The sequence below is a fragment of the Chrysoperla carnea genome, chromosome 4 (assembly GCF_905475395.1).
Source record: "Chrysoperla carnea chromosome 4, inChrCarn1.1, whole genome shotgun sequence".
Lineage (NCBI taxonomy): Eukaryota > Metazoa > Arthropoda > Insecta > Neuroptera > Chrysopidae > Chrysoperla > Chrysoperla carnea.
The window spans coordinates 32,255,429-32,281,455 of NC_058340.1; the positions used below are offsets into that span (position 1 = coordinate 32,255,429).

General features: G+C 29.6%; 4 protein-coding genes across 6 annotated transcripts in view; 1 reads left to right on the plus strand and 3 right to left on the minus strand.

Annotated features, from left to right (window-relative positions):
* The window catches only part of LOC123299077 (transient receptor potential cation channel trpm), a 160,910-nt gene extending 158,097 nt beyond the window's left edge, over nt 1-2,813 (plus strand). For all 3 annotated transcript variants that reach the window (XM_044881284.1, XM_044881285.1, XM_044881286.1), the window contains one exon: nt 264-2,813. In XM_044881284.1, the coding sequence (XP_044737219.1) occupies nt 264-2,081 (1,818 nt within the window). In that variant the 3' untranslated portion in view covers nt 2,082-2,813. The remainder of the gene's footprint in view (nt 1-263) is intronic.
* Nucleotides 2,814-6,356: 3,543 nt separating this feature from the next.
* Nucleotides 6,357-8,403, minus strand: LOC123298391 (outer dense fiber protein 3-like protein 2). Its single transcript, XM_044880382.1, has 4 exons — nt 8,311-8,403; nt 8,022-8,240; nt 7,339-7,516; nt 6,357-6,742 (listed from the first exon to the last, which is right to left on the minus strand). The coding sequence occupies exons 1-4, from the start codon at nt 8,324-8,326 to the stop codon at nt 6,433-6,435; spliced, it is 723 nt and encodes a 240-aa protein (XP_044736317.1). The 5' UTR covers nt 8,327-8,403; the 3' UTR covers nt 6,357-6,432.
* Nucleotides 8,404-16,572: 8,169 nt separating this feature from the next.
* Nucleotides 16,573-19,779, minus strand: LOC123298452 (E3 ubiquitin-protein ligase complex slx8-rfp subunit slx8-like). The gene is made up of 3 exons (XM_044880452.1): nt 19,649-19,779; nt 19,513-19,572; nt 16,573-17,253 (listed from the first exon to the last, which is right to left on the minus strand). Exons 1-3 carry the CDS (start codon nt 19,673-19,675, stop codon nt 16,642-16,644), a joined length of 699 nt encoding a protein of 232 aa, XP_044736387.1. The 5' UTR covers nt 19,676-19,779; the 3' UTR covers nt 16,573-16,641.
* A 1,749-nt stretch (nt 19,780-21,528) lies between these two features.
* Nucleotides 21,529-25,006, minus strand: LOC123297758 (vesicle transport protein USE1). The gene is made up of 4 exons (XM_044879527.1): nt 24,755-25,006; nt 22,713-23,085; nt 22,402-22,543; nt 21,529-21,623 (listed from the first exon to the last, which is right to left on the minus strand). The coding sequence occupies exons 1-4, from the start codon at nt 24,904-24,906 to the stop codon at nt 21,580-21,582; spliced, it is 711 nt and encodes a 236-aa protein (XP_044735462.1). The 5' UTR covers nt 24,907-25,006; the 3' UTR covers nt 21,529-21,579.
* Between the last annotated feature and the right edge of the window lie 1,021 nt (nt 25,007-26,027).

The following is a 26,027-nucleotide window of genomic DNA, read 5'->3' on the forward strand; positions in this document are numbered from 1 at the left end:
CCAAATGTCCCAATTAAATTTTCTCTCTATGAAACTTCTTCGATTTCAATTGTGCACGCGTTGAGCCCTTAGTCGATGCGAGATCCCAGGCAGTTGCCTACTCTGTCTAATGGTTAATCCGACCCTGGGCACATAATGGCCTCTTCATCCCCAATCCATTCCTTGTTGTAATTGTCCTTGTTCAATTTTCATTTTATAATAAGCTCTATCTATTAAGACTATTACGCATTTAAAAATGAAATTTATTATTGATTTTCTTTTAGGTATGGATGTTCCAAAGATTCACTGTGGTTATGGAATATGAACAAAAACCAGTATTACCCCCACCATTAATAATTCTCTGTCACATATTTTTAATATTAAAATATTTAAAACGGAAAATAAAAGGTGTGCGCGAAACATATGACAATGGTTTAAAATTATTTTTGGAAAAAGATGATTTAGAACGTTTATACGATTTTGAAGAGGAATGTGTTGAAGGATATTTTCGAGAAAAAGAATTAAAATTACAACAATCAACAGATGAACGGATCAAATGTACAAATGAACGAGTTGAAAATTTATATCAAAAAATTGAGGACATCTATCAAAAAGAAAATACTCAACAGAATGCTATACAGAGTATAGAATTTCGTTTGCGAAAAATTGACGAAGTTGCCGAACAAACTGTAGCTCATTTAGCCGTTATACATCGATTTATGGCCACACATATTCAAGATCAAGAACTACCTGAAATTAAAGTCGTGACAGAACGGTTTCGAAAAGCTAGTGAAAGATCTGATGGTATTCCGGAAGGCGATTCGCATTTATCCTTACACCCACCACGTAGGCGTGTAGGGCGATCATTAACAGAGGTTCGGCCGGATGCGTACATATTCGATGATGGCTTACATTTTGAAGTTCGACCCCTAGAAGAGGAAGATGAAGGAAGTGATACATTAGATAATTCTCGACCAAAATTAAATTTAGAAGATAAACAAAGGAGTAGTGAATCAAAAGCGTCCATTATCGAAGAAGAGGACGAATTTAATGACGTCAAAGATGATGTTTTAGTTGAAATTAACGAAAATGTAGGTAGTATTGAATCATTTCGAGTACCACATTCATTATATAAACGTCGTGATTCCGATGGAACTGGTCGAAGAAGTTCAGAAGGAGGGGGTGGTGAAGTTACCGTCAGAGGTCACTTAGCTAGCTTTAGTCGACGGCAACTTTCTCAAACACATTCCGAACCAGATAATACTGATAATTCAATTCATATAGTATTCCCACAACGTGCGGGCACTGTTGAACGTGGAGTACCATGGGTTGAACCAAAAATTAAGGTTATTCCACCAGGTACAAGTGGCGGGGGTGGAACTTCTAATAGATCAATGCTCCTTGCAATGCACACCGAATATACCAGCATCACTGATGAATTAGAGACAGTTTGTGGTTTATTAAGTCCACCCAAAACACCAAGATTATTATCACCTCCACGTCCAGGACAAGCAGCTCCACAAACTCCCCCACGACGTAAGAGACATGCATCAGAAATGTCTAACCCTGAAATGGCATTATATTTAGAGAAGGAACACTTGCGTGATGCTGAGGAATCTGATTATCTGTTAATGGAGAATTTAATTCAACGACGTTACGATGATCCTGAATTCACTGAAAATGATGAATCGTCGAATGCATGCTATTTAAGTGTTGTACATGAGCATAGAGAATTTCGCCATCCTAAAGGGTTACGACGATCAAGTGCAGTAGAAGTTGGTGATTTTCCTACACCGGTTCATGAAATATTTCCATCCTGTAACGAGGCAGATGAAACTGCTGAAGAATTTATCGAAAATTTATTAAGACCATCAACATCTGGCGAACATAACACGACTGAAACTGCAGAAAGGCAGAATTCTTGTGAAACAAATCAAACAAGTAGCAGTGGTTTAACATCAAATGTACTTGCGCCATGCGATACGATAACACCACGACGTCCAACAATTGTCATTGATTCATCACAATTACCAATACAGAAACCAATAACTAAATCAGACAGTAACACTAGTTTACATATGCAATCAGAAACTATGTGTTGAAAATTTGAAATTCAACCTAAAGAAGAGATTTTAATTTGTTAGTCAGATCAAATGAATCATTGATTTGATATTGGATGTGTTTGAAATACCAGATCTTTTACGCCCTACCTCCTAGTTATGTTGGCTCAGTCGATGGTATGTGAAACCACGGATCAGTTAGGTATCTTAAAGAAAAAAGTTTAAAAATGAAACTATAACGTAATCATTTCTTTTTAAGACTACAGAACTTTCACAAAATCCGTTTTTAAATATCTCTATGCAAAAATTTTACTGTTTTTACTTCTAGTTTCATAGGTCAGGCAGTATTCTTAGGCTATTGATTAGGTAACGAAAACCACTGATCGTTTTAGCTTGGACGTTAAAAATAAAAAAACTGCGTAATAAAACAATGAAAACTTCAATCACATACCTAAGGTATCATAAAAATCAATGGTAAACCATAAAACAAACAAAAAATTGTTTTAAACATTTCATTAATATAGTGAAACCTGGTTAAGTGAGACATTAAGGGACCTCCAAATTTATCTCACTTATAGAATTATTTATTCACTTACCCAATGTCTTAGATATCCAGGTATAAATAAAATATCTCATTTACAGAGGGTTCCATTAACGGAGGTCAGAATATAGATTATTTCGATTATAGAAGTCCGATTATTAAATAAAATAACGTATTATTTAAACACTATACGTGAATTTTGATCTTTATTGGGAATCAAAAAAAGATAATAAAGGTATAATATATAAAAATATTCATGTAAATAATATTCATCCTTCAGAACATTGTGATTGAATTTTATCTTTATTCTGAATTATTCTACAAAGAGTAACTTCGTTTTGGCATTTTTCAATTAAACATCCGTATGATAGGTGGTAAAGAAAATCTAAAACTGAAATTCATTGAGGCAAAAGTGCAGAATTTACGAGTAGAATAAGATTAAGTAAGTAAACAAACAAAACAATGTTATCTCAGTTACAGAGGTTATTGCATATAAAATTCACTCTCTGTCTCAGTTATAGAGGTAACTATGACGATCAACTCGAAAGAACGAATCAAAGAAATAAAGATTTCCTTCGTCCCATTAACAGAGATAATTCAGTGCCAAAGTGTTGGTACCTCAGCATTCCAGTTATGGAGGCTTATCACTTATCCAGGTCCCACTTAACCAAGTTCTCCTGTATTTGCTTTTTAGTAGAATATTTTTAAATGATATTTTTAAAGTTCTGTAGTATTGTCAGTGTATTTTTTTAAACATAGTAGTTTGAAATCCATAACTACGTAAAAGTCAAAAGATTTATATAAGCCAGTTGCTTATATGCCGTAACGCATGCGATTAGCAATTGAAAATAATGTTAATCACTTTATTGTCTGCAGTAAACTATCACTAATACGTACTGCGGACTATTCAGAGATAGTTGACATGTTTGTCTATGTTTGGCACGGTCTTCTATTTATAATTATCAATATTTTATTTGACATTCTTTATGGAGAAAATTACAATCAGTGTTGATATTGCCTCGGGTCAAAAAAAAAATTCACATCTATGGAAAAGTGATTTAATCATGACAGGCTCGTGCGCAAGAAGTCATCCAAAGGGGAAGGGGTCAAACTTTTGTTCATCATGTTAGGTCATAAAATCAATAAAAACAAGAAATTCTTTTTTCGAGTAAGAGAACATTTGACCATGTCTAAATTTGTGATATTCAGTCACTATTTTCAATAAGTTAATACTGCGAGGTAAAAAAAAAAAAAAAAAAACTTCCAGAACTCTGTACGCATGGAACTCTACACCACATTATATATATATACCGATTTATATTCTTCGACCTTCAGACATTGTCGATCTAAGATATGTTTTGAGACGACGCAAAGTTGAAAAAGATCGTTCATTCGTCGCTGTTGTCACAGGTAATACTGCCAGAATGCGAATCATTTGATAGACGTTTGGAAAAGCATCATTATTGCAAATATCGAGTGATTTTTTGACGTCCCGTACAGTAATGCGTTTTCGCCAAAGTTTAACTGCTCTGATCCAAATGTCACGGAAATCATCGTGAAAAATTGAAGAGTATGGCTCAAAAAGTTGAGAGCAAGAGTCTTCATTAAAATTAGTCATTTTGTTGGAAAAGATTCAAGAAAAATTTGATAAAATATTGTGATGATTCAAAAATCAATCCTGTAAATGTGTCAGAAACAAATCAATATACCCGGTACGTAGATTGTGATCCGGAAATAATCTTCAACTGAATCAGTCTGTACATTCGATCGTTGAGTCTGTTTTGACTCGAGCGTTGGCTTACGCTATTTCATATAATTTCAGTAGCGCCTTATATTGGTAAACAAACGATATCAATACAATGATTGCTATTTTTATAACATTAACTTTAACAGCATCCTCCTTATACTCACATTTTCGTTTTCAATAATGCATGATAACAATGCATGATTTTTACACAAGAAACAACGAATATCCATGGTCAACAGTCTCTAGATCAAAAATCAATAAATGTCGAAACAGCTTGAACAGCTACCTAACTAATCATTGGAAATGCATTTCATAAATGGCTGCATTTACAGGACTATATTGTTAGTTCAAATTTATGCGGAGATATCCTCAATAGAGGGAGGTTGACCTCCCCAACTCCCCCCGTGTGCACAGGTTTGAATCATAGAACTATTTTAACACTATTTCTTCACTCGGGTAAAAGTAATACCAATGATTTTTTATTCTAAAATTGTCATATTCATATCAGATGACTTTCAAAATACACCCGTCTTTAAACTGTTAGAAGAGTCCCAAATCAAAATTTTCAACATAATTGCTTTGGATTTTTACTTATTTCTTTACAATACAAATTACTTGGGGATAATTTTACCCAGTGTGACTAAGCCGTAATTTTAATGAAATATGACTACAAGTAGTGTTCATTATTCATCGCCAAATTGAGCTCGATTTTTAAGTTACTTCAATTCATGAATTATTGATTTTCATATCGCGTCTAAATAATAGTAATTTCAATTTAAATACACAACTTTCAAATAAATTTTGTTATCTTTTAACCGCGAAAATTTATTTTTTAATATATAATGCCATTAAAATACGTATTTTAGAAAATAAATAAATAAATATATATTTTAAATCGAGAGACAATGTACAAATAATGAATATCCGATATAATTTTACTAATTTGTTATTATTTGATATTATTTTAGGAATTTGTATATAAAAATATATTATTTTTAACTTTGTACAAAACTTGAAAAAAAGTGTACCTATGTGAAACATTTAGAAAAATCGTTTCAATAAAACAACTAGTCTTTTATAAAATTGTTTTTTTATAAACTTCCCATTTCGACCAAAATATTTAAAAAAATTCTAATTAGTCAGACTGATCGGGATACCGAGCTACTCTGGCGTTATAGGAAAAAAAGCAGCGAACTCATTGGCAGGAGAAGAGGTATTCTAAATACCAGTTTCATTATGTTTTAATTATGTTTAATCTACATTTTTCTAGCTCATAGTAAGAACTCTTTATAATATATTAGCTCATACGATACCCTTTTGTTACTGGCGTTTACTTTAAGAAATAACGATTTAATTTTTTTGTGAGCCGAAAATGTAATATAAGAATAAACTTATTTTCTAGTCAAAATTGTCTCCAGAACTACTCAGCCTCAATCTAGGATTAGAATCACCTTTGACAACTTTGGAATACTAAAACTAATGATTTTTTAAATTATTGCTACAAAAATCAGCTATTTAGTCATAATCCGATGCACCCTAAAAACCAAAATGGTTTGGTGTTTCTGGAAATTACTCCAAAGTTATAGTAGAATTTGCTTATTTATATCATAATGTTTCATAGATGAGTACTCTCTTGAAGCTACCTGATCAGTAGCATACTCTTTCGGCATAAACAGAAGGTTGGTAAGCGCAAATATTTGCATCTCCATATTCAAATTCATCTAATGAGTGCCAAAGTAATTATTTGTAGAAAATGCTCTAATTAAATTCGAGCTTGATCTTCAGTAGTCAAAATTCAAAGATAAAATTTTTCCTAGTGCCATAGGACCAAAGAAGTGTTCGAGATAGCTTTATAACTTGCAAGACGTTATTCAAAAAGTGCAAGACGTTATTCACCTTTTTTTTACGTTTTAAAATTAGGTTCACTAGCTATTAGTTTTTTCTCTTGACGCCTGTGAAAATGAAACAATTTTAGGAGACAATATAATTTATTATTACATTCTATAATAATAATACAAGACTGATGCAAGTTTCGAAAATTAAAGTACGTACACAATATAAGAAAAAAAGCCGTATTTTCTTTAGATACATTTTTAAAGTAAAATTCAACACTGATCATCATCAACATATACATCGTAATCTTCGCATGGATAATTATCTTCAGCAGTTATTAATGGAATCTTGTGACATACTGTACCAAATGTGTATTGTGGTGGCGTAGATTTGTTTACATATAAATTTGGACAATAAGCAGCTGGGCCAGGATTGTAACTTTGTAAAGGTTTTGGTTTTAATGCTGGTCGCATTGTATATTCAGGAGGTTTTGATTTATAAACATCTGCTGAACATAATCCATAATTAGCCGGACCTGGTGAACTGTTACCTGGTATTTTTGGCGGTGGTAATCGTTTAGCCCTATCATTAAAAATCGTTATTATAGGTGTAGTTATAATGATTAGCTCATATACAAAGTGAGTAATACATTTTATCATGGGACTGAAATTTAAGAGCTAGTGCCAAGATCGCGTCCTCAATTGTAAACCTATTTTCAAATTTGAAAGAGAGAATAGTTGCCATTGGATAGAAAATTTTTTTTCTCACAAACATAAACCATGGTGTTTTTCTACATTTTCCGAGAATTTTGGAAAAAATCTAAGTATTTAAGAGGGGGTTTATTTGAACAGCAATTTTTTCCGAAACGGGGAATAAGTTAGGTATTATAGACAAAAATGAGTTATAAACCCCGAGAAACTATGAATCGTATTTATTCAACCCGCCAACTGGCGATAAAAATTTGCACTAATTAAAACAGGAAGTGCACCGCTTTTTCAGTAGTTTCAATTTAGATTACCAGGCTACTTACCATTTATCAATCCCTTAAGTGCAAATCTGAAAAATCCTCAAGATTATGGAAGTGACTGAGAATAGCTTCTGAAAATTCTATCAAAATGAGTTGCCAAAATGTATACTTGCCTGGCACAAGACCAGTAAAAAGGAAGTCATAAACTTACATAGTGTAATACGGATAAGAAGTTTCACAAGGTAATGCATATGAGGCGGGTCCAGGTGATTTGAAAGTATCTCTCATTCCTACTCTTTTTCCCATGCTCCATTCAGGTGGTCTTTTACCTTTCATAGGTGGTACTTTCTCTGGACAATGAGCGCCTGGTCCCGGAGTACCTGTCTCCCCTTATAAATAAATGAATTTTTATAATAAAATAATTATTTTAATACAAAATAATTTAAGAAATAAAACTTTTAACTTTGAAATAATTTATTATAGTCTGAGAGACGGTATAAGGTCAATCTTTAACCATCACATAACCAGGCGAGCGTGTTTATCAATCAAAAAATATTTCTCATCTGGTTATCAGATGGGTGAAGGCGACCTTATACCGTGTCCTGTACTACTATTACGGATATATAATTTAGATATTTTGAAACGAGATAAGTTCTCGAAAAGCTTCACTGTTCTTTTTGTGATATTTCGTCGATTTGTAATCATTACTATATCTCAGAAATGGTTACTTTTATTGAGCGTGATTTTTAGAAAATTGGTTCTGTTACAAATTATTACCGACAAATCATTGTTGAAAGATCCACGATTTTCAAAATATAAATTAAATAATAAACCTGTAAGAAATTATTTCAAGCTTTGGTGATTTTCTAGGATCCATATAAATTAAATTTTTACTTTTTATTGGCAGTTTCGGTGCCATTGTATATTCAGGTTCTGTGGCTTTACCAAAACGAGTCATTTTACATAATTCATATCGAGGTCCAGGTCCGTAAGGCTTCGTAAAAGACAATGGTGGTCGTAAACCAAATGAATATTCCGGATTCCGATATCTAGTGACATCATGATTTTCGTAGCCTGTTAAACCGGCCAACCTATAAGCTCCCGGCCCGGGACCTATTTAAAAATATAAAAAATTCTTATTTTTTTAAAATATTATAATAAATAAAATAAATAATTTACATACCAATTGCATGACTCATTTTAGAAGCAATGTCAAAAATTTAGAACTAAAAGATTAGATAATTTGGAAAATACATCAAAAATTAATTTTGTTTATCAAAACCATGGCTTGTTAGATAACATTTTTTAAAATTCTATAATATTGCATGCTGGGTAGTAAAAGGACCGAATCGAATCGAATCTTTTCACTCCAATAACAAGCATTCCCAGTGGCGATAAAAACTACGAAGTTTATTTCTGTTGATGGTATAAGAGCCCATAACAGAAAAAGTCACCCATCTAACACCTCAAAATTATAAACTAAAAATGCCTGAAAAACATGTTACGCCCGCCAGACTAACTATTAAAAAATAACTATTATTCATTCATAATTATTTTAGGTGAAGTATGTACAAATATATATATATATATAATAAAATATCGTTTTTAGCAATTTTTCTGGTTTAATTATTATTATTCAATATTATACCTACTTTTATCTTTAATCCTTTGCGTCGATTTCAGGAATATCAAACGGAACCTACATTTTTTACAATATTACATATTACTACAATTATTCATTTATAGGTAAGTTTATTGAAAAAAAGGTGAGTAAAAAGAAATACATACTTAATGTAAAAGAAAAATATATACTAAGTTAAAGAAAACAAGTTTATTATTAAAGATGAGTAAAAGGTATGTATATTACATTATTGAGAATTATAATAAGTTGAAGGTGGAGTGTTGGCTAGCCCAGTAGCCTTCGGATACAGAGTACCTTGGTTCGCATCTAGCATTGTGCCAATTAATTTTTATTTAAATAAGAAATTATGCCGAGAGAAGTCTTTTTTTTAGAAAATTTTAATGAGAACCAAAAGCGACAAATAAGTAAGAGAGCGAGGGGTATATTTTATGTTATATTAATTCCCACCCATAGCAGAAGAGTGATTTATGATATAAGTAGGAAAGTGGGACTAACATAATTAATTTTTTTTTCTTTGTGTGAAATAACATGTTCTCCTATTACAAAATCTTATAAAATTTCATTTAATAATAAATAAATTTTAGCATGCAGAACAAAAAAGGTAAGCAACATAAATATTTTTTTTCAATTTTGTAATAGGCGAATATGTTATAAAAGAGTGGGTTAAGTTTAATATGTTTTACAAATTTTAGTCTTAACGAGCGATTTTTTAATTTTATAGCTCCGCGATCTTAGCACCTCATGTGCGGAATTTCGATTGACCAATTATACCATCTGAAAGGTCAGAAATTGGTCATAAAACGTCAGTTGGTCTCATTAATTGGTCAGCATCAGAAAATTTTTTATTAAAGATTGAAAAAACTCCACCTATGCGCGATCGGGAAGCATTCGCTGATAATTGGTCAGCTAATATAAATAATTGGTCAGTTTAATTTTATATTCAAAAAATAATATAATTTCGAAAAAATTTTCAATTTTTTCAACATTTGTACTAGGAGAACATAAGTGGGAATTAGTAGTTCCTGATAAGGAGAAAGGTGAGTAAGTGTTTTCACCCCGAAAGTCTAAAATTTTATTTTGGCAGAAAGTTATTGGTCTGCCCACTAGAGGTCACACTCACCAAACACGGGTGTGCAGACCACTAACTTTCTGACTTACGAGATGACAACAATTACCTTGCTATCAGGTACTACTTATTCCGTCCGTCCTTGATGTTCTCCTAGTAGAAATGTGAAAAAAATTGAAGTTTTTGAACGAAAAAAAACTAATTTTTTCATCATTTACTAGGCAAACATGCTGTGGTGGAAATTTGAAAAAAAATGAAAATAAAAATCAGATTTTGCTTAAAAGATTTAATTGAACTTTTTTTTAATATATGTCCTCACCTAGTTTCGAACCAAAGGACTATTTATTCGAAGTCAGATACGCTAACCATTATACCATTAGGGCTCTGTTATTCGTATTAATAAATAATTATATTCATATTTTCGACTTTCTTAAATTATAACAAAAAGTAAAACTCATTTTCGGAAAATTTTGAGTAGTATTATTACAAAAAAAAATGGCAAACGAAGTTTGAAATACTTACCTATCGTGAAGTTCGAAATACTCACCTATTTTTAACTGAAATAATATTGTATAGCTACAGAGAGATGGGGAAAAATAAAATTAAAACAGGGTTTGAGTTTTCAACTTTATTTAAATGAAATCAAAATACATAAAAACTATTTACGAATTACTTGCACATAATTCCATATAATTAATTTCATCTTAAAAAAATTTTTTTGCATTAACTTTTTTTTTACAAACCAAATACCACACAAAAATAAAATGAAAATCCAAAAAGAATATTACGTATTTACAATCCAACTTCTTTATCTCACCTATATTTTATAAGAATTTGTTTGTACCTTTACTAAAAAAAAATTAATTAGTTAATTAATAATTTTGTTCTGAAAGGAAAAATGGGATAGAATAAAATAAAACAAAATTTAAAATATATAACGATATTTATTTATTTATATTAATTTGAAAACGTTATCCCGAAAATTGATTTTTTACTATATAAAATAACCATTATTATTATTCATTCAAATTTTTTATAGGTGACATATGTACAAATATATATAATACAAGTGAAAACAAACAATTGACTGAGTTAATTGTTGAAATACCATGCATAGTCAGTGTTGATTTATTTATCACATTACACATACAAACATGTGACACATACATAACTGATAATCAAGTATAGTACCTATTATAAAATTTCCGCCTAATTGGCGCCCTCACGAGTAAACAGTGATGTTTATGAAAAAAAATTTTACATTTAAACTTTTGTTCTATCTCTAACGGTTTACAAGATGGGTCCTACGGACCCAAGACCCAATTCACCTATGATGCTCATTTACGAACTTGACCTCACTTTTTACGTCCTGAGTACGCTGTAAAAATTTCAGCTCGATATCTTTTTTCGTTTTTGAGTTATCGTGTCCACAGACGGACGGATGGACGGACGGACAACCGGAAATGGACTAATTAGGTGATTTTATGAACACCTATGACAAAATTTTTATACTAACATCATTATTTTTAAGCGTTACAAACTTGGGACTAAACTTAATATACTATGTATATTTCATATATACATGGTATAAAAAGAGTGAAAAATTTAAATAAAAGGAAAAATTCATTTTTTTAAAAGTAAAAATTTTATCCATTTTTTTTTTTTTTTTTGATATGTACTACTATCAAATATACATGTATATTTGATAGTAGTACATATCAAAAAAAAAAAATTATAAAAAAAATATTTCCCCTACTCTGTCTGGTTTATAGTGAAGAGCTGTGCGTAAGTACTCACTGCCCTGATAAAACCATCCGGCTCAAAGCATGCGCGTTACGACAGAGACAACTTTTTTAATTTTTTTTAATATTAAATTAAACTGACCAATTATTTATATTAGCTGACCAATTATCAGCGAATGCTTCCCGATCGCGCATAGGTGGAGTTTTTTATTTTTTCTGCGAATGAGGTGCTAAACTTATTAATTGACCTTGAAAAACTTTAATCTTTAATAAAAAATTTTCTGATGCTGACGAATTAATGAGACCAACTGACCTTTTATGACCAATTTCTGACCTTTCAGATGGTATAATTGGTCAATCGAAATTCCGCACATGAGGTGCTAAGATCGCGGAGCTTAATACAAATTTTAATTTTTTGTAATAGGAGAATATGAGTGAGATAAACTATATGACACGTTCTCTTATTAAAAAGTTTCAAATTACAAAAAAGGTAAGCAACATAAGTATTTTTTTTCAATTTTGTAATAGGCGAATATGTTAATAACTTAGCCATTTTTGTGCATATTTTTAATATTTTGTAACAGGATAACATGATTTTAAAGAGTGAGATATATTTATGATTATTTACATTCCCACCCCCTGACAGTATAGTGATTTATGACATATGTATAATTGACGTTATTTATAGCAAGAGGGTGGTTTATATAGAAAATTTAAACTATAAAAGGAGTGGAAATTTAAACATCAGGAAAAATTCATTTAATTTAAAAATAAAAATATTAACCTCCCCAGGATACGAACCATCGTACTTTGGTTTCATAGTCAAGTGTCGTACCCACAAAGCCACCTGGCTTACTTGTAATAATATAATTAACTTAATATGTACTTACCTTTCATAAATAATTAATTAATTGATAATTTTGTTCTGAGAGAAAAAATAGGATAGAAAATTAAAAAAAAAAAAAAAAAAGCTAAATTTAAAATATATAACAATTTTTATTTATTTATAACAAAAAAAAAAATGTTTTAAATTTTTCATGAAAAATCATATTGTACATTTTCATAAAACAAATTAACAGAGATTTTTCTTTTCTTATTAAAGTTTTTATACAAAATAAGTGAAATTCTATCTCTTTTATACAATAATAATAATAATAAAGGGTGTACAAAGATTAACGCCTGATTCAAACTTGCGTTAATTTTGGAACACTTTTTTATAAAACAATATATACTTTCTTATCAATACTACTAACTAAGCCATAGAAATATGAAGACAGCGAACGTTGCTTGTAAGTGGATGCGATATGCGAAGCGAGAGAGAGGACTGACAGTAAGTTCCTTTGTGTCCTTGTCTAATACATATACTTATACTTACTAATACATATACTTATACTACTAATACAAATAATAAGTATATATGTACATGTGATGTGTTCTCTCTTATTCATCATATCGCATCCACTTACAGGCTAGCAGATCCCTCGCGTTCTCTATGTACAATTAATATTCTATAAACTAAACAGGTAAGGCACAAGAGGTTAATTATTAATTATTATGATGTTACAAGTTATTTTTGGTTTTCTTACTTTGATATTACTGAAGTACGTTAAAAAGTCTTTTCCCCAGCATCATTTTTCTTCATTTCTCTCTTCCTCGTACAAATCTACAAACTCACGACAGAATTTTTAGTCGAGAAAAACCAAGATTTCACTTCCTATATTTTCAACATTTGAGACCATCCAAACTTGGAGAAGTGAAAAATAAATAAAACAATTTTTTAAAAAACTTTAACAAATTTTATTAACAAAATATTGGAAGATGATTTGTGACGTCATATTTCAAATATAAAAATTTTCCTTTGAATATTGTTATTTTTGTGTACCAATAGTTTTTAAGACATGACCAGGGATTAAGCAAGAAAAAATTGTTCGTGTCTTTTTCCACTAAAATATTAAATTTGGCACAAAAACTACATCTATTAACAACCTAATCAAATCGTTTGGATTAAATGTTTGTATATAAACGACCTTAATTGCCACCTAGACAATAATAATGAAAACCTCGACGTCAACGCCAGAGATATATACAGTCTTGGTTACAATACGTTTTCACATAAATGTGCCAAATCAAATATGTATACAGGGTAATTCAAAAATATACTAACAAACTTCGGGCGGCAAGAGTTACTTGCATCAAAAGAGGCAAAAAGTTCATATGAACATATTATGGTCTAAAACATCATTTTCGAGATGAAGGGAACATATGGCCAAAAACTTTTCATTTTCGAGATATGTAATCATCAAATGATAAAAATCTTGTTTGGAACAAAAATCTTTAAATATTGTGTAATCAAATGAAAGCAGTGTTGCATCTTTGAAATTTGACAGTAGTCGATTTTTCGGTTCGAAATTGTTACAACCAAATAAACAACCATGCCAAATTTCAACGATGCAACACTTTTTTCCTTATTACCAAGATTTTTTTAAAAATTTTATTGTACTAACATCCTCTAAATGAATAGTCTTTCACCATATGTTTATATTACCTTATTACAATCTGTTTTTTGCTTCTTTAGATACTAAGAACCCTAATTCGAAGGTTATTAGTTCATTATTGAAATAATTTTTTAATTATTAGATAATTCACAAAATAAACTAAATTCATTATCACATTTTATAATTAATCATTTAAGATATTTGTGTAAAATAAATTATTTTAACTTATAATATTTTGAAACAAAAAAAAAGAATGACTAAACAGGTTGTAACAAAAATAGAGGTAAAATGAATACATTTTCAAAGAACATTACTTGGAAAATAATTTGTTTTCAAGATATAGCCCAAAACATTTTATCGAAAAAATTTGCTTATCCGCGAATAAAATAAATAGCTCTTTTAAACATCGACGGAGGAAGCAACAATTATGTCAACTGGCATATGTCAACTAAAAAAAAACAACCTGTATTCGTAAACACTGTAAAATCATTTTTAGGCATGTACGAAATTATAATTTTCTAGATTATATTTCGAAAATAAATCATTTCCCAATCAATGTTCGTATGAAATTTTTTTTGTTTTTCATTGATACAATTTTGTTACATCTTGAAAATCTAAATATTATCAAAAAGTATTCATTTAAACTAGAAACAAAGGAATGATAAAATTAAACATTTAATATAAATTGAGGATTAATGTATACAATCATAAAACTTAAAATTTTCAAAAAAAACGTGAGCCCAAATAAAGTTTTTCAAAGTTTGATTTAGAATACGTTCGAGAAAGTGAGGTAATAAAGCTTAAAATCATTAAATATTCTTAATTCTCAAGAAATGTGATATTTGAAAAACTATACTACAACTGGAAACCAACTATAATTCATTTGATCAAATGTTAGTCCGGGGACACACAAGCGTTGAAACTAATGATTTTATACTTTCTAGAAAAATATATTATTGAACTAACAACTAACACGCGCTAAAAACGGACGTTTTTTCCTACCAGAATTGAGATGCTAAAATACCCTATCAAGTTTTTATACGATCAAAATTAATTATAAGCCTTTGGTCACACAAGCATCAATTAAAACGCACGTACTGTAGGATCATTAAATAAATATGCAAAGTGCGTTAAAATTGATGTTAGGGTTTCGACGTTAGTCTTCGACGTCCAATTTAACGCAGACGTGTTGAAAACGTGCGTTAATTTTAACGCACGTGTGACCGACGAATAAAAAATAAATGTCTGATAAACGTTTTACATTGTAAACTGTTTCGTTGAAATGGACATCCGTAATATTTAACATTAATGTGACCCAGCCACTAATAACGACAAAAATCAAACGTTTATGAACTAATCTAAAAGCGTAGTTACAGTTAATTGCAACGGATCGTTAGTTTAAACTATCTTGTGACCCCGCGCTCAATAGTATTTTGAAATTTTAAATTAGTACCAAGGACCAACAAAAATTTGTCCGTAAAAAAAATTATTAAAATTTCCCTAAATTCTATTACGATTTATTTCAATAGTTTATAAACCGGTTTATAAAAAATGCAACAATATCGGGTTTTTTTAACTTGACATGTACGTGAAACTCGAAAAATAAGTTTAATCGAGGAAAATGCTTCAAAAGAAATATGTTAGTTCCAAAGGCTTCTACGGGTGTTGAATTCGATATAAGTTTTCAGGTTCAATTAAAACCTCACTCTGATTAATAATTGGCAAACATTACACGAACACTTTAAATTATAAAGTTGTTCTCTATAAAAACTGAAACATTTTTTTAACCGAATAGTTTAGACAGTAATTGATAGCAAAAATTTAGCTTTATGGCCGTTTCTTCATTCAATTTGAACAAAAAAGTTCTTTATAGAAAAATAAACCACTTTTATTGGAAATTTTTTTCGAAGAATTATTCCGCAGAAACAATTATACGAAAACAATTTTGGGTAAAACTATTCAGTTTGTTTTTGTTATATACGACCGTGGTTTTTGTCTTAACTGTACAGTTTGCGGAAAAATGCTTCGAACAAAATATGTTACGTTTTTAATCAATAACAACACTTCTTATTTAAAATGTTCATCTATCTTTTAGATGGATTCGAGTAAGCTTTTCATTGAGACTGAAAACTTAGATCAATTTTAATGCTCGCGTAAGATGTGCGCCTATACACCAAACATTTTTTGCTTGAAGCATTTTTATCGATAAAACTTATTTTTCGAGTTTCAAGCATATATCAACAAAGACACCCTGTATAAGTGTCGCATTTTTGTACGCGAATATAAAAATTTGAATTCAAATTTCATCTTAGCTCGAGAAAACAACTCGTAAAGATTTGATATTTCAAATAAAAACATTCAAACATTCTCAACGTTTTAAAAAATCTTATTTGGAAAACCGTAAAAGATTTAAGGGAAATTTGAATTGTAACTTATTTCTCAATGCGATTTTCCATAATTCAAAGATTTTTTAGAGAGAAATTATAATTATAAGGTGCGAAGCAGAAAATATAAATTATAAAAGTACAGTTAATCTCTTGAGGAGTAAGAAACTTTATAAAAAAAGAAATTAATATAAGTATATTGGATGAACCTTATTCTTGTTTAACGATTTACGACAATTTGGACATTTTTTAGAGGTTTTTAGTACTTGAAAAATACAATCTTTACAATACACATGTCCACAAAAAGTTGAATACATTGGTCTAGATTGACTAAAATATTCCAAGCACACTGGACATTCGTTTTTTTTTTCTACACCATCTGATGTTGAAGATGATGTTGTTGGTTTTGCTTTCTGTGATGTACCACTGCGTGAACCAACGTATTCAACACTGCATGAACCAACGTATTCAACATCATCTTCGTCGGTGATATCAAGTGTTTGATCATGATATTCAATTGGAACATCATTATCAATTAAATCCGATAATACTGATGGATTAAATTGATTAACATCAGAATCTTCTACGTCGTAATCAATAAAATTTGAAGATCTAAACATATTATCCATTTCAAAATTCAGATTTCGATCTAAAGCATTGAAATCCTCATTAACAGCTACATCAAAGTCTACATTCCAAGGATTTGCTATACGTCCTCGAGCTCCAACTTCTTCGCCATCACTGTCGCTAGATAGGTATATTGCTGAAGATCTAGTAGTGAAAGACGTTTTTCTAGGCTGAAAATACAAAAATTTATTTAATGGTATTCTATATATCTATCTATACAGGGTGCTTTCTTTTTTAACTAGACATTTACCAAAAAATAAAAAAATAAGTTATACAAAAAATTGTTTTAAACAAAAGTTTGATCATTAAAAGCCTCGATCAATTCCAAATGCTTGTTTATTTCTATGTGGGCGGGTTCTAGAGCGGGTTCCAACTTCATTTTTTCAAATGGAACCATATAATTATAGTGTGTCCCTTACTTGTAAATTTCGTTATTTTGCATTATAAGAAAAAAAGTCATTCTTTATAAGAAGTTTTGCTTATTCTGAAAAGCATGTAGGTATATTTAAAACTTCTTAATAATGTACAGGGTAGCCAAAAATTTGGAATTACTATTTTTATTTTTGATAAACTACCCTTTTTTATAAGTTGGCGAAATATTACTAAGAAAAGTTACTCGCAATTAAAAATTATGACTCTATACAAAATATCAAGAGGATCCGTGTATTTTAATTATAGCATCATTTTTTATTTGAACACAAGCTCTAATTATAAAAAAAACGTAAGAAAGAAAATAATAATAAATCAATTAACATGTATTATCCGAGAGTGTAATTTTTTGTGGACTAGTTTAGAAAATTAAAAAGAAAATTTATTTTCTCGGATAAACATTCAATAAGAATGGAATTGTCAAAGTTGGAAAGATCTTCTTGATATTTTGAATAGAGTCATAATTGTTAATTTCGAGTTACTTTTTTTAGTAACATTTTGTCAACTTTTAAAAACGAAGGGTAGTTTACCTAAAAAAAAAAATAGTGATACCAAATTTTTGGCTACCCTAGACATTATTTAGAAGTTTTAAATATTCCTACATACCTTTCATAATAAGCAAAACTTCTTATAAAGAATGACTTTTTTTCTTAAAATGCTAAATAAGAAAATTTACAGGTATAGTTACCTCTATCCGGGGACACACTGTATATTTTGTAGATGATTCGTATTTCATAAGAAGAAAGAGATATCTTTTACTTGAAAAAAATTTTTTTTAATGCAAATTTTTAAAGATCTAAGCAAAAAATAACAGATATTTTTATTGATTTCTAATGCGAGAACTGTTGTTTTTTAAGAAAATTCGTAGAATGTGAAAAGATGTTTTTTATTTAAACACGAAATCATCGAGAATTTAGACAAATTTGTTTCATATATTTTTTTTCAAAAGGTCAAGTTAAAAAAGCATCCTGTATATTGTCTCGAGCGACAACTTTAAGTTCAAATAAGCTAAAATATGTATTGTTATACTAAGCGGATCAATGTTATAAAAGGGAGATTGATTTAAGTAATTTGGAGGAGATACCCTGGATATTTTTTCGACGTTATAATAGCTTTACGCATCTGTAAAGCATACCAAATTAAGCTAGACAGTTGAAAATTTGCATCTTAATTAAATTTATGGAAGTTCCCATCGAGGGTGTAAAATTTTCAGAGCTTCTGCTCTCTTTGTGCCCGTCTGCGTGACATAAAGGAGTGGTCATAATGTGTTTATCAGTCAATATATATACGTATGTATGTATATTTCTTTGTCTTAATCCTGTGAGTGTCACTAAAGACATGGCAGTAATGAAAATTCAATATGGCGATAAGCAAACGTCATATTATGAAAATGGAAAAAATAAGTAGGTGAACTATGTTAATTATCATTGAATAAGTATTTGAAAATCCTAACTAAGTGTTAAATAAAAACAAATTCAGTAGTTCAGTAGTAGCAGGGACTTGAACAGTTGGGACACATTAAAAACCGGCTCAAATTTTCCCAATAATGGGGCCCTACTGTTAAAGTCGCTATGTAAACTACTGGAATTGTTTTTTTCTTTTCAATTTTTATTTAACACTTTCAGGTTTTTAGATTTTTTGATATCATTTGGTATACGATTATGTATTTCTCGATTTTTCAGGTTTTATCATCTCTACGGCCCCTCTAAATTGAGTTTGATAATAATAAAAATTTAATAGAGAAATTTTCAAAATTATAATAACGGTAATTAACGAAACCTTATCTTATTAATGGCTTCTAAGGCTACAATTTCAGGTTATATCATGTATTAGACTAAACGTAAACGAAAATTATCAGAATAAGATAAAAGTGTTGCTTAAAGAAATCTGGAGATCCGGCTTTCCTCACAATAGCCGAAATTGATGTGAGTGCCATCAGGATTAGGAATATTATTTTTGCATTGGAATATTAGCAAAATATAAATATAAAATTTAATTACTCTTAATCTTGGAGTCTCCAAACCTTCGTTGTTTGAACGCTTTTTGAATGAAGAGTGCACCTAAATATTTTTTAAAAACAGGTTATAACCAATTTTTTTTAACATATAAAAATCGAATGTAAAATAAATGATTTACCTTTCTACATTTACGTGCTCGCTCCATGTTCTTTTAATTAAATATTTTTTTAATTGTTTATACGTTACGTACTTCTTTAGATGACTAAACGATAACTAAAATAAAAAATAAATTTTTACTTTGAATTTTGTTTACAATCATTTACAATGATATTTTTAGTATTTTTAACAGTTTTTAACCTTTTTAAACAAACTATAAACACAATATTTAGTGATTTTTTTTTACTAGATTGCTACTATTGGGATTAAATATAGTTATAGCGCGAAATTTGTGTAATTTTTTTTTATTTTCCAAATGTTGAAAATTATTAAATAATATTTGTTTACAGTGTATTTGTTGCTGGGAAAATTTTTGTTGTTGTTGGCTACACATGACATGCTAAGCTCAAATATATAATTAAAATCTTTCGATCAGCTCTATAGTGTGATCAAATTAACTTTTTGGATTTTTTAATTCGGAGTTCGGAGAAAAAATTGAATTAAGTAGGTAATTATGATACAAATTGAAGAAACTAAAATCAAACATTTTTTGATGGTCGAAAAAGGTCCAAAAAAATGGTAAAGTGGCCAAATCCGGTCTTTCGCGTCAGACACCGTCGCATTGAGTTAAAAATAAAAAAACCTTTTTTTTAAGCTAAGGCGCCGTAAAAAGACGAAAAAAATGAGCTGCGAATGAACCCGATTGGTCCATTGATGTCCCCTCAAATTGCAAAAAACAAATGGTTTTTTTTAAGGTGTTCCTAGGATTGGTATAAGCCACATATTCGGGAAAATTCGAGAAAGCCCACACCCTAGGGGAAACCATTTTTTTGGGGTTTTCTCAAAAATGGCTCTAACGATTTCGATTAAACTTGACACAAGGCTAGACATTAAGGTGTTCCTAGGATTGGTATAGGCTACATATCCAGGAAAATTCGAGAAGGCCCACACCCTTGGGAAAACCTATAATAATATAATTATACAATGGTATAATTATTAAAATTGCTCACATAATCAAATAAATAAATAAACAAACTTAATTAAGCCAAATTATTGAAGTTAAGAAACTAAAGCTTTTCCTTGTTTTTTAATAATTCTTACAATTGACTGGTTATCTTCTGTATCCAGTTTGTATAACCCGATCATCTTAGTCAAAACAAGGGGTCAACCTCGGAATCTAGCTGAATATTTGAGCAAACCTTTATTTTTATGGTACAAATATTGTCTCAAAAGTAACATATGGTCACGTGTCAGCGTTCTTAGATAATCAAAGGTCGGAAACATCAGTTTTTAAGAATATCTCGTTTTCTTGTGCTTTTTCTTCATCCCAGGAGTTTCCAACGTGGCTAAAGAAGTTTTCATTTCAAAATCGAAAGATTTTAATCATTGGTAGTAAGCAAGCACTTTTTGTAATGTATTTTAATCAAATTTAGCGCTGACTGTTTCAAAGACTGCGCCACTTGCGTTTGGAATAGATTTGTTTCGTATAATATGTGATTTTGTTAAATTCCATTAGCCTCGGTGTATAATTAAGATAGCTCTACTAGCAGCCCTGTAAGATTAACATTTAAAGGGGTTTTAATCATTTTAATAATTTAAATTAAATTACTATTTAATTTTGTGTGCTATAGGCATATTATTAAATCTAGCTTCAGCAAAAATACGCAAGTGTTAAGGCTAGTTAGGGCTGAACTGTGTGTTAAAATTAATTATAATATGTATTGCTTAGAATTTTTAACTTTATAAAAATACTTGAACAATAAATTTTCCTTGATTGTTAAAAGCAATTCAAAATACAATTTTAAACAAAAAAAAAAAAAAAAAAATACAATATTAGTTTTCTATAAATAAAATACGAATAAATTCTTATAAATACGTTTTTATTTTCAAAAGAACCCAAAAACAAAATAATTTAAATAAAATTAGAAAACAATCACCAATTTAGCGCCACCTTCACACAATCCGTTTTTTCATTACTTTCATGAACAATACCATATCTGCAAAAACAATTTCCTTTGTTTTTTAACCAAAATTATAAAAAGATGTGCTATTGAGGCATGCTGTAGGGCCAAGTAGGTCAACTTTGCAGCAGTACTACTTTTACTAAAAATAAAAGCCTTAGGTTGCGGGTTCGAATCCAGGCAGCGGCAGTGTGAACAATTATGATTAATGAGGGCGGTAGAATTGATCACATTGTTGTCGCTTGGATAAGAACGAAGTAACCGACTCCACCCACATCAAAATGTAATTGTAAATATGTTTGTAATTAAATAAATAAAGATTAACAAATAATAATGTGGATGGCCTCTGTTATAGGCGTATATGTCAGAGAAACGGAGGTTAAACCACATTATTATTACTTTCAATAAAAATAAAATACTAACAATATGTTTCTATACAAAGCGGGGCATTGTAAAAAACTTTTTTCAATGCGCGTTTTTCTTGAAACTGCGTTTTTCAAACAAGTTCGACGTTTTTCTCGTAGTCTGTGCGACCGACCGATCTCTAAAAACCAAAAGTTTTTTAAACCCCCAAAAATGGTGTTTTTTAAATTTTAGAAAAACGTGGATACAAACCATAAAAAAGGTAAAAATTTAATTTTTAAAGGTTTATTTTTTAGTTTTGTGTTTGCAATTCTAAATGGGAAAATTTCCTTCAACTTTAATAGAGCGTATTCGAAAAATTGAAAAAGTGTCGAGCCTGTTCAAAAACTCACGATTATCATTCTGGACGTAAAAAATGTAAAAAAAATTATTAAAAAATAAATTTTCGTACTTATAAACACTGCCATAACAACAAATATCATCACCCACATCCAACACTTCCACGCTCGTTTGGAATGTTCCGTTAATTTTTCAGATTCAGTTTTCAATTTATCAAAATTCGATTCGGCAAGACCGCTGGACTTTTTCAATACCTATAAAATAAATCAAAATTCCATTTGTGTACCATTTATTTTGCTTTAAAAAAGGTTTCAATTTATTGGGAAGATTTGAGCCGGTCTAGATTTTAATGGGCTCGACTTTTAAAGTTTCAGGTTTTTTGATATAAAGAGGAATTGAAGTTCTCTCAATTGAATATTTTACCTGTGTATCTTTCCTAATAATATCACCTGCCAGCATAGTTTGTTCTTTTAAATTTCTAGTTAAAATCAGCATTTCTTCGGCAATTTTCTCTTGCATATTACCATGATAATTTAAAAGCATATCAACATTATTTTCATTTTTTTGAATTTTACTATTATTTCCATTTTCACTAAGACCCAATAATTCATCTTTAATGTTTTTAAATTTTGGTTGAGTAATTATCACTTTCTCTTGTACATTATCTTCGTCGCTATTTTCCAATGCATTATCAATCAATCTTTTTCTAGTCGGATCATTTAAATTTTTCGATAATGACTGTTTTAATTTTTGTATTCGGCTTGTATATTCTAAGATAGTTTCATAATTTGGTTTACTGAAATAGTTACATAATTTTTTATGATCTTTTTTCAAATGATTTGTCTTGAAAGTTTTAAAAAAGTTTTAGGTTCAATTAAAACCTCACTCTGAGTCATAACTGGCAAACATTAGAAAAATTTTAAATTAGAAAGTTGTTCTTTCTAAAAACGCAAAAAACTTTTTTGCAAACCGAATAGTTAGACAGTAATTGGTAGCAAAAAATTAGGCTTTTACGCATTACTTCATCAAATTTGAGCACAAAAATGGCTTTTATAGAATAACAAACCTCCTTTATTGATTCCGCATTTTGTCTAAACTGTACGGTTTGTGAAAAAATCTTTTGAACAAAAAATGTTACCTTTTTAATCAATAACAACTTTCTAATTTAAAGTTTTCATCTATGTATTACCAGTTATGGAGTATACTGAGCTTTTCATTAAGGAAAATCTAGGTCAAGTTTAATGTCTGTGTAAGGTCTCCAAACATTTTTTGCTTGAAGTATTTTTATCGATAAAATTTATTTTTCGAGTTTCAAGCATATGTCAACACCTATATATTGAAAAGTAAAAACGGTAGAGTTATTTAAAAAATGCCAAGAATAAACAAATTTTTAGAATGGTCTAAAATATAAATTTTTGACCAGAACCACAAAATAATCTTTATTTTTGTTAGTAACGAGTTAACGGTGAGGTTAGTTAAAAAGTGTCAAGAATCAAAAAATGTTTAAAACCGTCCAAAATATAAAATCCAATAGTTTTTTTTTAAAAATGTTTTGTCTGCCCCCCTTTATGGATGTAAATCGAAAAAGCATAAGTTCCATAAATACGATTTTCTTGAATACACTCAGACAAATTGTTTCCACAGGCTCCCATAAAATCTACTGGCGCAGATTCGATTCCTAGGCCAGAATTATTTTTTGTTTTATTTCCTCGATAATAAACATTTATGAAAATTATGAAAACGCGAAAACATTAAATTTAAACAAGTAGTTTACAGCCTTTATAATTCTATACGAATCCGCATTTAGTTTATAATATATTATCTCAAAAATGTTTAATTCTATTACCTACTGTTGAAAAAGAGTCACCATTTTTGAGATATGTGAGAAAAACTTTAATTAATGCCCCTCAAATTGATATCGAACTTTGATAAAACTTTTTCAACATTTATTAAGCCTTTATTAAGCGAAATATCTAAATTTTCAGGCAGTAACGAACTCTGATAAAAAACTTTTAACAAAAAGAAAACCGACTTCAAAAGAAAAATTTTTCCAAAACAAATTAAAATGCACTAAAAAGTAAAAAAAAACGATAGTATAATGTAGTTAAAATTATTGTTATTTTTGGAGTCGGTGTCAGTTTGAAGTCGGTTAATAAACATCTATTTTCATGGAAATTTCAAATCGGAAAGATGACGTGTTCGCATCCCTCATGCTTAATTTTAAACATTAAAATCGCCTAATAGGACGAAAAATAAATGAATATAATAGATATAAAGAGTATTTCTGAAACCAGATTACTTATTTCACTGACATTCTCGAAAATCTTTGCCTAATGCATAGTCGAAATTGGTCGAAATAACGTTTGTCAATATTTTGTTTTAACAAGAAACCAAGATAACAATTTCTGATAATTTCTATCAAAAGGATACAAACTAGAAAAAATTAAGAAATAAAGTAAACTTACGGGTTTGCTTTTTCCAATTCGATTAGCATATCATCCAACGAATCTATATATTTTTCTAACCTATCTTCATTTTTATTCCCTTTATCCTTTACCATTAATTCACATTTTGCAATCAATCGTCGAATATTTACTTCTGTACGTGAAATTGCCATAGCTAAAAATACACTTTAATTTCTTTATATTTTATAAAATCTCATTAAAAATTTTCTTTTGACATGTTAAAAACATATTGAGAGCACAGTCAGTAATGCATCGTGTTCTATTTATTTAACGTAAGTAATTACATTAAAAATTGTCATTATCTTAATTTAACTAATATTATTTAGAAATAAAGTTTAATGATAATAATGATTATTTAAGAAACTCCGCAGCCGAGACATTATGAAAAATAATGTATTTTTTTAATTGAAAAGTAATGCCGAAAACTTAATACCATACTTTCAACCGGTCTAAAAATGTTTTTATTATTCGATGTTTTACATGTTTAAAAATTTACTCTTAATAAAAGCAAAATTTATCATAAAAATGTGAATTAAGAAAAAAAAAATTTTTGACAAGGAGGTGAAAACCACATTTTGGAGATATTGTACATTACAAAAATACACTTTACGTCTAACTTCTTTCGCTAACTTTCGTATTATCCAGTCAAATTATACTTTGAAGGTTACAAAAATTCCCATAGGGCTAAAAATTTGTTATGAATGTTTAGAATACTATTATAAATGAATTGTGAAAAGTCCCCATCAATCAAAATTTTATTGAGGTGGAAAATTTGCAAAAATAGGTTTTTCGTGTTTTTCAGCAAAACGGTGAGTTAAACAGCAAAAGTAGTTTAGACAACAATTGTAGATCATTCAATTTGCTACAAAATGTATCTCTGCACCCTTTTTTATAAGTGCTACCATTTTCGTGATATAGCGGTTCAAAGAATTGAAAAAATTATTTTATTCGTAATATGCAAGTTTAGATACATTTTTGAACCGTTATACGAGTAAAAATATGAGTCCCTATATCTTATACATACAAATTTTAAAATTTTTAGAATATAAATAAACGTCAAGAACTCCGTGCCTATTTTTATTTAGTAGCATGGCCTGAGTAACATCTGTCTTCCATTCAATTGTCAGCGTGGTGATGCTCGTATACCTGCCTCGTTTCAAAGGTCTCATACTCCACAAAATACTGTTAGTCGTAATTATTGAAAGAGGTGGTGAATTTTCAGAGTACCTGAAAGACTAGACATCTGTAAAAATTCATGTGCAATGTCGAAAAA